We start from the raw sequence: 10,229 nt of genomic DNA, 5'->3' as shown, positions 1-10,229 counted from the left end.
TGAAATTTTGAGAAGAATGGAAGAAGAAAGTAGAAGATAAAATGTGAAGATTCAAATCCCTATATTAAAACATAGCATCTTTTATCCTATATGTAAAGATTTTCATGAAAGAGAATTCTATAATGTTTCCTCTCATCCGTATACTGACTATTCTCTTGTAACTACATTTTTTTCTAAAATAAATTTGAGTTGAAAGTTAAGCCTAGCTTTTGTTTGTCTGTTGATTTTAACTATAATATAATGTAGTTGAAATTTTAAAAAATTTTAATGTGAAAATAAGTAAAAATAAAATGTTCTCTTTAAAATATTAATTTCAGTAACAAAATTATATTAAATTTAACACTAACAATAAAGCATTCGTATAGGGATGTTTTCTCTTCATACAACTTATGACACTATGAAAAACAATTAAAATCAATAAAAGATAAAATTCTACTTCCGTATTGTGTGACCTCTGTATTACTCTATTAGCAGGGGACAAAAATGCGAATCATCAAACAAATAGTCCTGGATCTTTTAAGGACTAGGCCTGTGGATATCTATAATCTTAGATGTTGGTTCTGATTGATGTTTCTTTCTGATCTCATCTACTTCACCATCACCAAGTAAAAATGAAGCCAGCACTGGAATTTGTGAAAAATAGTTCTTAGCCAGGAAATGTTTGTGTTTGATCTTGTGAATAAACAAGGGTTCATATCCCTGAAAAGAAAAGAAAATCAAATTCTATTAAATGTCACAAATATATTTTGCCAAGTAAAAACACTTTTATGCCTCAGTGCCTTTACTTGTCAGTTCTTTCAGCCCAGAAAACATTTATTCTCACTTTGTCCATCATCTTTCGGGGCTCAGCTTTTATGACGCTTTAATCTGGAAGCCTTTCTTGATTATCCCTCTGACCTCTCTAAGTCTAAACTAACCCTTCCTTCTTCCATACTTGCAAGCACTTTCATGTATTTTAATTGTAATATTTAGTTCATTCTGCCTTGAATTTCACTATTTACTTGCGAGTCTCTTCCATGATAATAAGGAAGACTCCTTAAAGATTCAAACTGGGTCTTTTTTTTTTTTTAATATTTATTTATTTATTTTGGCTGCGCTGGGTCTTAGTTGCAGCACAAGGGATCTTTTTTTAGTTGTGGCACGTGGGCTTCTTAGTTGCAGCACTAGTTCCCCGATCAGGGATCGAACCTGGGCCCCCTCCATTGGGAGCGTGGAGTCTGACCCACTGGACCACCAGGGAAGTCCCTCAAACTGGGTCTTTTTCATACATGTGTGTCTTGGCACCATAAGGTAAAGAGTCAATCAATATTTTTGTGTGAATGCTCTTGCCACCTTAGTTCTCTTTAAATCTATTTCAATACTGATACAATTACCCACTTGAATTTTTTTTTCTAAAATTAGTCCTTCCCTCTATATCTCCAGAGTTCAAAATAAAGATCACAATGGTGCTGTGACAACATAAGCTTCTCTTTAGTCACCCTTTTTACTACCTTAGATATAAGTCTAGGTAGGCATTCTCTTCTGTTTCTCTTCTGTTTCTCTTCTCTGTCTTCTAAACAGAAAATAATCTTCCTGCCTTTATCAAATCTTTGTGCCTTTCCATTTTTATTTGTTCATAATTAATTGTTAGGCTTCTTGTCTCTCCACAGCTATAGCAGCACTTTGAACTTTCTCCGTTATGTAGCTTTGCCACATTATAAGACAATCTGTTTTCTAATGAGAGGGGCACACTGCTAGTTGCCAACCCAATATTCATTCTCTCTTGTACTCATATTTAGAGGCCCGACTCTATATAGGGGCCTTATTTTGTATTTTGTGATGTGCTCAGCTTTCTTAGGCTTTATTATAGCTAGGGGTGGCCATATGACAAGTTTCTGACATATATATGTGTGTGTGTGTGTGTATATATATATATATATATATATATACACATACATATGTGTGTATGTGTATATATATACACACATATATGGCATTAACATATATATTTACATATACACACATGTATATATGTACATTTTTTAAAAAGAAGTCATTGGATAAAGCTTACAGGGAAGCTTTTTAGGAGTGGGAAGACTCACCTGTCAAGTACCTTTAGGCTTTTGCCACATCTAGGAGGTGGATATAATGCAGAAGATGAAGTAGCTATCTGTCTCTAAGAGTACACAATCATTAGGATTAAAGCCAAAGGTTAAATATGGCTGAGGAAGAAGTTAGAAGGCCTGGGTTTCTGAGAGCATTGTGGAGCTACCATACAAGCCCCCAGATGCCAAACTCTGGATTCCTATTATATAAGACAACTAACCCCATATTTGATTAAATCATTATATTGCTTAGTCTGTTATTTGCAGCTAAACTCAAGCAACTGAAACAATGAAGTATTGTATCCATTACATTTCCTTGCTTTTCCCCAAGCACTTATCACAATATCCGGCAGATTCAAAAACAAATTCTGGTTGAATTAATAAATACTGTCTATTCTCTTTATTAGTCATTTTTGTTTTTTGGTTTTTTTTGGCTGCGTTGGGTCTTTGTTGCTGCACATGGGCTTTCTCTAGTTGTGGCGAGTGGGGGCTGCTCTTCGTTGTGGTGTGTGGGCTTCTCACTGCAGTGGCTTCTCTTGCTGTGGAGCATGGGCTCTAGGCGTGCGGGCTTCAGTAGTTGTGGCACGTGGGCTCAGTAGTTGTGGCTCGCGGGCTCTAGAGCACAGGCTCAGTAGTTGTGGCATGTGGGCTTAGTTGCTCCATGGCATGTGGGATCTTCCCAGACCAGGGATCGAACCCATGTCCCCTGCATTGGCAGGCGGATTCTTAACCACTGAGCCACCAGGGAAGCCCCTCTTTATTCTTAATTGACCCTTCTTTTCAACCAAATCACAAATACTACCTGTACCTCCTCCTAAAATTTGTTTTCTGAAAGGTTAGATATCTCCTTACTAAGATATCTCCTTACTAAAGATCCTTCCATAGTGTCAAGTCAAGATAAAGAAAGCCCTGGAGAAAAGGAGCCAAAGGATGTGGCATTCTTAAAGAAAGCATTATGTAGAAATATCCTGGGCTTATTTTAAAGTTTCCTGTCTATGGTATATATGTATATATACACAATGGAATATTATTCAGCCATAAAAAAAGAATGAAATGCCACCATTAGCAACAACACAGATGACCTAGAGAGTATTATACTTAGGGAAATAAGTCAGAGAGAGAAAGACAAATACTCTATATTATCACTTACATGTACAATCTAAAAAATAAAACAAATGTATATAACAAAACAGAAACAGAGTCACAGATACAGAGAAAAAACTAGTGGCTGCCAATGGGGAAAAGGAAGGCGGTGGGGCAAGATAGGAGTATGGATTAAGAGGCACAAACTACTATGTATAAATAAATAAGCAACAAGAATATATTGTACAGCATAGGCAAATATGGCCATTGTTTTATAATAACTTTAAGTAGAGTATAATCTATACAAATATTGAATCACTATGCTGTACACCTGAAACTAACATAATATTATAAATCAGCTATACTTCAATTTTTTAAAAAAAGTTTCCTCTCTACAGACAAATTCACCAGGTCAAAATACTCATTTAACCTTATTCCAACACTTCTTAGCGCATATTTCATTCAAGAAATACTAACACATTTCTGTTATACAACATTAAACAAAACATGTAGAGAATTTTATAGGTTTTCAAAGTGCATAAATAAAGGCAAAAAGTAATCATTAAAGATGAGAATAGCACAATACAGTACATACAATAAAAGGAACAATAAGTAACTCTTAAAGAATAATATAATATGGAAAAATATCCAATATCCATTATCCCCATTTTATAGATGAGAAAACTGGGGCATTGAGACATTAACAAACTTGCCCAACTTCTCCCAGCTCATAAGTGATAGAGCCAGAATTCAAAGCTCTAATCTACTCTAATCCTTTATACCAATTTCATGTTTTTCGCTAACCTTTATAAATTTTGCGAAGCAAAGAAGGCAGGTCTTAAGGTCTTGCAGATCGTTAGTGACAGAAATGGGGAAATACTGGGTCAGGTGTCTTGACTTTAAATCCACTATTGTCCTACTCTGGCCATTGCACACACCAGGAGAAACTGATCTGCCTCATATACAGTTCAAAGAACAGAAGTCTTTTTCCATGCTTTTCCTACAATTTGTATCATGATTGCAGGAGTCAAGATTATTTTAATTTTTGAGTATTTTTTTTACTCAATGAGATAGCAAATACCTCTGTGCATTTAGGAAATTCTGGAAATTACCACAAGACATAAACTATTCTTTAACTAGGCTGAATATTAATACTTAAAAGATTACACCAGCCCAAAACCATAAAAAGGCAATTTTTTTAGTTTGTCTGAAATGACAATTATATTTGAAGTCATTTCTTTATTTACACTAGGGTTGCTTGGCATAAATGGAGCTCTATTTACAGAAATTCAATAAGATCCTGAAATTAGAAATGCATGTGAATAGAACATTTAATTTGATACTGCAGGAATTTGATTAAATACACAAAGGGAGTTGTGTGCATTAATTGAAGAAGCAGTGGAATATCAGCTTTGGGAATGAACTTCAATCCCACTGTGGGTCCTATATGAAACACTATTGCTAGTATTGGCTAGGCTTTCAGTGATTAAATATTTATGAGGCAGCTTAGTTTACTAAATACAATATTTAACATAGCTTCAGTTTCTTGTTACCCTTTCCTTCAGTCCCTAGAGTAAAATTTTTCTTAGCCTGACTTCTAATGGAAAATTATTCAAAAAAGTTAAAAATTTAACTAGTTTCTCCTCTTTACTCCTTCCCCCTCCCTAATAAAAACACAGGCAGGAAATAGCATGATTCAAAATGACTATTATATTTGAAGTCATTTCTTTATTTTCCCTGAGCTGACATCTTGCATGGAATTAAAGTACAGCAATTTAATCAGTAGAAGGCAGAGAATCAATATCAGCTGTTGGGATCATAGGCTTGCTTAGTATAAATGGAGCTTTCTGGGAACTCATCAGGGACCCCTCAATTCTGTTCATCAAAATGTTTTACAGATTGCATCTTATAAATTACTGGAATTAAATGGTATTTAATTTTTACAGTGCTTTCCCCACTCCTAGTTAGGTGGAAGCAAATGAAAAATGAAGCCTCAGAACTATACCCCATCAGTATGATTGCCATTTTGGGCACAAAATCATGAACAGAATTTACTTGAGAATCTACTGTGCTTTTAGGCAGACTTGTGATGATTAATCAAAGGACAGACTCTAGGTTTCAAAATACCTATCTGGTGATAATATTCATTTATTCATTCAACAAATACTTATTAATTCCCTAGTCTGTGACACTGTTGTAGGTATTAGAGATATAGACACAAATAAACTAAACAATATCCCTGTTCTTACGGAATTTACTGTGGAACTAATGTGCTTGAACTTGCTATTATTAGGAGGGTCTGGTTTCATGTTAGGTACTTGAAAGACTTTCAGATGTCTTATCTTTACCTTTTCTGTGTCTTAGCTTCCTTTCAACTTTAATCTCTGCCATACATACCATCCATGTATTTTGTTACTGTTATCCATGGGTTCTCTGTTTCTTAATCCAATGGAAGTATTTAACTTATGCATGGAATGTAGTAAAAGGCAGTCAAGTTACCTATAATAATTCCAATGACCAAATTAAGGTCCCAAATAAAGTTTGACCTCCTTACCTCTTCAACACTCTTTAGCTTGAGATGAGTAGTGCCTTCATCTTTGGTAAGAAGAATGCAGTTCCAGGGTGACCACTCCAAGGACTTATCCCACCTGACCATGACCAGATCATTGAGATCGTTCCAGGCACTGAGCACTGACTGGGATGCCCAGATGTTCTCAGTCAGGTACTGAATATCTTGTAGCTGCATGTCAAAACATTTGTGAAAAACAATGTTTTCTTCTAAACATAAAATTTAAAATTATTCTATTACTTGAGAAAACACATTATACTGAGTATATTTTTTAAAGGAAAACATTATTCATGAGGTTTTCTGTGCACATAGCTTCTTATTTCTCATCAAATCTCTGCTCATTCTGCCCAAACCATATGTTACCAGTCTCACAGTCATGACTGCATCTTTAACCCAGAGTAAGCTGTGTATATGTCTTCCAGTATGCTAATTTTACCTTACATTTATATGGTATTAAGTACTTTTCAAAATTCATTAGTAACTATCATCTTATCCTCAGGGTTACTGCAGATCATTCTATTCCCATTTTACAAATGAGGAAATTAAGATTTAATAAAGAATAAGTAATTCACTTAGTGTTATTAAAAACTTCATTGTTTTAATGAAAAAAGAGGGAAAAGGGAAGAAATGAAATAACTGTTTTAAAACTTTTTTAAAAAAATTTAAACCATATTAGCTAAAGCTCTTGAAATGACTTTTTGTCACAAGGTCTGCATATTAAACTTAGAATTGCCAGAGAGGCAAGCTTCACAAAGAATAAACATAGGAAGAAGAACCATTATTTTAATAGGTTTGGATGGGAAAGCAGAAATCTTTTCTGTAAAATCAATGGACAAATTTCATCCGTGATTGGCAACATTTACTGATCATACCTGCATCAGGAAAGCAATTTTAGAATCATCTTCATAATCAGCTTCTGAATAGTAAAGTCGTTGAAGTAAACATTTGTACTTCAAACGTGATTCTCGTTTTTGAGTCTCATTGTCAAGGTTAATGCAGTGACGACAGCGGTAAATGTGGTGTGAGGTGGATGATACAGCAAACTCTGTAGAAGGCAAATACAGCTGGCAACTGAGGCAAAAGTAAATCTTCTTATAAAACTTCAGTGGGTCTTGAGGGACCTAAATGAAGGAAAGAAAGGAAAGGAAGGAAGGAAGGAAGGGAGGAAGAAAGAAAGAAAGAAAGAAAGAAAGAAACTATAACAGCCAGGCCAAATGCTAAGGGCCAATTTACCTTAGAATGAGATAAAAAGTTGGTTAATTTTAAAGTCATATTTTTTCCTTAACTTCCTACTCTATGCAAAATTTAAATTTCAAGTAGTATTCATTTACCCTGCCAAAATATTAAAAATCTCTATTATTCATAAACTTTTAGATATACATGGTAAAATCACCTAGAAAATTAACTGACTGAAAAAAAATGAGTAGGTAGAGGCTTTGAGTTGCGATAGTAAGAAAACTTTCCAAAAAGAAAAGAAAAGAAAGTACTTTGGCACTTATTTTTAAGAATTTAGATTTTTGGTGCTATGCTGTGTTAATTATTTTTACAGGCAATAGCTAGATTCACATAGAAATAAAAGCTCACTAAACCAAGTGTTGTTCTCTTTTCATTTATCTTAACACTAAATTTAGATTGGCTCAATTATCAATATTCAAAATTTGAAACTCTGCATTATATGGTAGTTCTATTTTTAATTTTTTGAGGAACCTCCATAATGTTACATTTCCACTAACAGTGCACAAGGATTCCCTTTTTTCCACATCCTTGCCAACACTTGTTACCCTTTGTCTTTTTGAGTAGACATGTTAACTTTGGTGAGATGATATTTCACTGAGCTTTTGATTTGCATTTCTTTGATTAGTGATAATGAGCACTTTTTCATGTACATGTTGGCCATTTGTATGTCTTCTTTGGGAAAATGTTTATTCAGGTCCTTTGCCCATTTTTAAATTGGATTAAAATTATTTTGTCATTGAGTTGTACATGTTGTTTTTGATACTAACTCATTGGATAAATGGTTTGCAAATATTTTCTCCCATTCCATAGGTTGCTTTCATTTTGTTGAATTCTTTCCTTTGTTGTGCAAAAACTTTTTAGGTTGATACAATCCCATTTGTCTATTTTTGCTGTTGTTGCCTTTGCTTTTGCTGTTATGAGCAAAAAATTGTTGCCAAAGCCAATGTCAAGAAACTTTTCCTCTATGTTTTCTTCTAGTAGATTTACAGTTTCAGGTCTTACATTTAAATAATTAATCCATTTTGAGTCGATTTTTGTATGTGGTGTGAGATAAGGGCCCAATTTCATTTTTTTTGCATGTGGCTGTCCAGTTTTCCCAACACCATTTATTGAAGAGACTGTCCTTTCCCCGTTGTGTATTCTTGGCTCCTTTGTTGTAAATTAATTGACCATATAAGTATGGGTTAATTTCTGGGCTCTCGATTCTGTTTCATTGATCTATGTGTCTGTTTTTATGCCAATAATATACTGTTTTGATTACTATAGCATTGTAATATAGTTTGAAATCAGGAAGCATGATGCCTCCAGCTTTGCTCTTCTTTCTCAAGATTGCTTTGGTTACTCTGGGTCTTTTGTGTTTCCATACAAATTTTAGGATTTTTTTTTTTCTATCTCTGTGAAAAATGCCATTGGAATTTTGATAGGGATTGCACTGAAGCTGTAGAGCACTTTGGGTAGTATGGACATTTTAACAATATTAACTCTTCCAAAAATTTCTTAAATACAAAACAAACAATAAAAGCATGATCCATTTTAAAAATGAACAAATTGAACGTCATCAAAACAAAAACTTCTGCTCTGTTAGAGATACGGTTAAAAGAATAAAAAGACAAGCCACAGACTGAGAAAATATTTGCATATCATGTATCTTACAAAGGACTTATATGCAAAATATATTAAAAATTTCAATAACGAGAAAATAAACAACTCAACTGAAAAAATGGGAGTGACAAAAGATATGTGGAGACACTTCACCAAAAAGATATATGGATGGCAAAAACGTGCATGAAAAGATGCTTAATATTATTACTCATCAGGAAAATGCAGATTAAAATACTACACACCTATTAGAATTCCAAAAATGAAATAAAAACTGACAATACCAAGTGCTGACAAGGATGCAAAGCAACTGGAACTCTCATACATTGCAGATGGGGTGCAACATGGTATAATCAGTTTGGAAAAATGTTTGGCAGTCTTTATAAAGGTAAATATGCATTTACCATATGACTCAACAATCCCACTTCCTAGGTATTTAACCCCAAACAACCAACTTACACAAAAACTCACAATTGAGTGTTCGTAGTGACTTTATTCACAAAAGCCCCAAACTCTAAACAATTTAATGTCCTACAATTGTAAATAGATAAACTCTGGTACACCCAGACCATAAAAATATTATTCAGTTATAACAAAAAGCTAATGATACACTGAAAAAATATGGGTGAATATCAAATACAATATGCTAAATGAAGGAAGCCAGTCTCGAAAGACTACAGGCATACCTTGGAGATATTGCAGGTTCAGTTTCAGACCACTGAAGTAAAACGAATAATAGCAATAAAGCAAGTCACACGAATTTTTTTGTTTCCCAGTGCATATAAAGTTATGTTTACACTATACTGTAGTCTGTTAAATGTGCAATAGCATTAAGTCTAAAAAAACAATGTACATAATTAAAAATACTTTATTACTTAAAGATGCTATCATCTGAGTCTTCTTTTTTCTGGTGAAGGGTCTTGCCCTCCTTAAGGGCTACTGACTGGTCAGGGTGATGATTGCTGAAGTTTGGGGTAGCTGTGGCAGCTTCTTAAAATAAGACAACAATCAAGTTTGCTGCACTGATTGACTCTTCCTTTCATTATGCTAACGGTTTCTCAGTAGCATGCAGTACTGTTTGACAGCATTTTACCCACAGTAGAACTTCTTTCAAAATTGGATGACTCCTCTCAAACCTTGCCACTGCTTCATCAACTAAGTTTATGTAATATTCTAAATCATTTGTTGTGATTCCAACAATCTTCACGGCATCTTCACCAAAAGTAGATTCCATTCCAATAAACCACTTTCTTTGCTCAGCCATAAGAAGCAACTCCTCATTTATTAAAGTTTTATCATGAGTTGGAGCAATTCAATTACATCTTCAGGCTCCACTTCTAATTCTAGTTCTCTTGCTATTCTCACCACATCTGCAGTTACTTCCTCCACTAAGGTCTTGAATCCATCAAAGTCATCCATGAGGGATGGAATAAACTTCTTCCAAACTCCTGTTAATGTTGATATTTTGACCTCTTCCCATTGGTCACAAATGCTCTTAATGGCATCTAGAATTATGAATCCTTTCCAGAAGGTTTTCAATTTACTTTGCCCACATCCATCAGAGGAGTCATTATCTATGGCAGCTATAGCCTTATGAAATGTATTTATTTATTTTTAAATATTATTGAAATATAGTTGATGTACAATATTATGTTAGT

The 10,229-nt window shown here is 34.2% G+C and overlaps 1 protein-coding gene across 1 annotated transcript in view; it reads right to left on the bottom strand.

Moving 5' to 3' along the window:
- Positions 1-403: 403 nt before the first annotated feature.
- Positions 404-10,229, bottom strand: part of IQUB (IQ motif and ubiquitin domain containing) — a 67,144-nt gene continuing 57,318 nt past the window's right edge. The window contains exons 11-13 of the mRNA XM_036862821.1: positions 6,609-6,857; positions 5,722-5,907; positions 404-699 (exon numbers count right to left, since the gene is read on the bottom strand). Of these exons, the coding sequence (XP_036718716.1) occupies positions 517-699; positions 5,722-5,907; positions 6,609-6,857 (618 nt within the window). The 3' untranslated portion in view covers positions 404-516. The remainder of the gene's footprint in view (positions 700-5,721; positions 5,908-6,608; positions 6,858-10,229) is intronic.

Source organism: Balaenoptera musculus, chromosome 9 (assembly GCF_009873245.2).
Source record: "Balaenoptera musculus isolate JJ_BM4_2016_0621 chromosome 9, mBalMus1.pri.v3, whole genome shotgun sequence".
Classification (NCBI taxonomy): Eukaryota; Metazoa; Chordata; class Mammalia; order Artiodactyla; family Balaenopteridae; genus Balaenoptera; species Balaenoptera musculus.
This window is presented reverse-complemented; position numbering and strand designations above follow the sequence as displayed.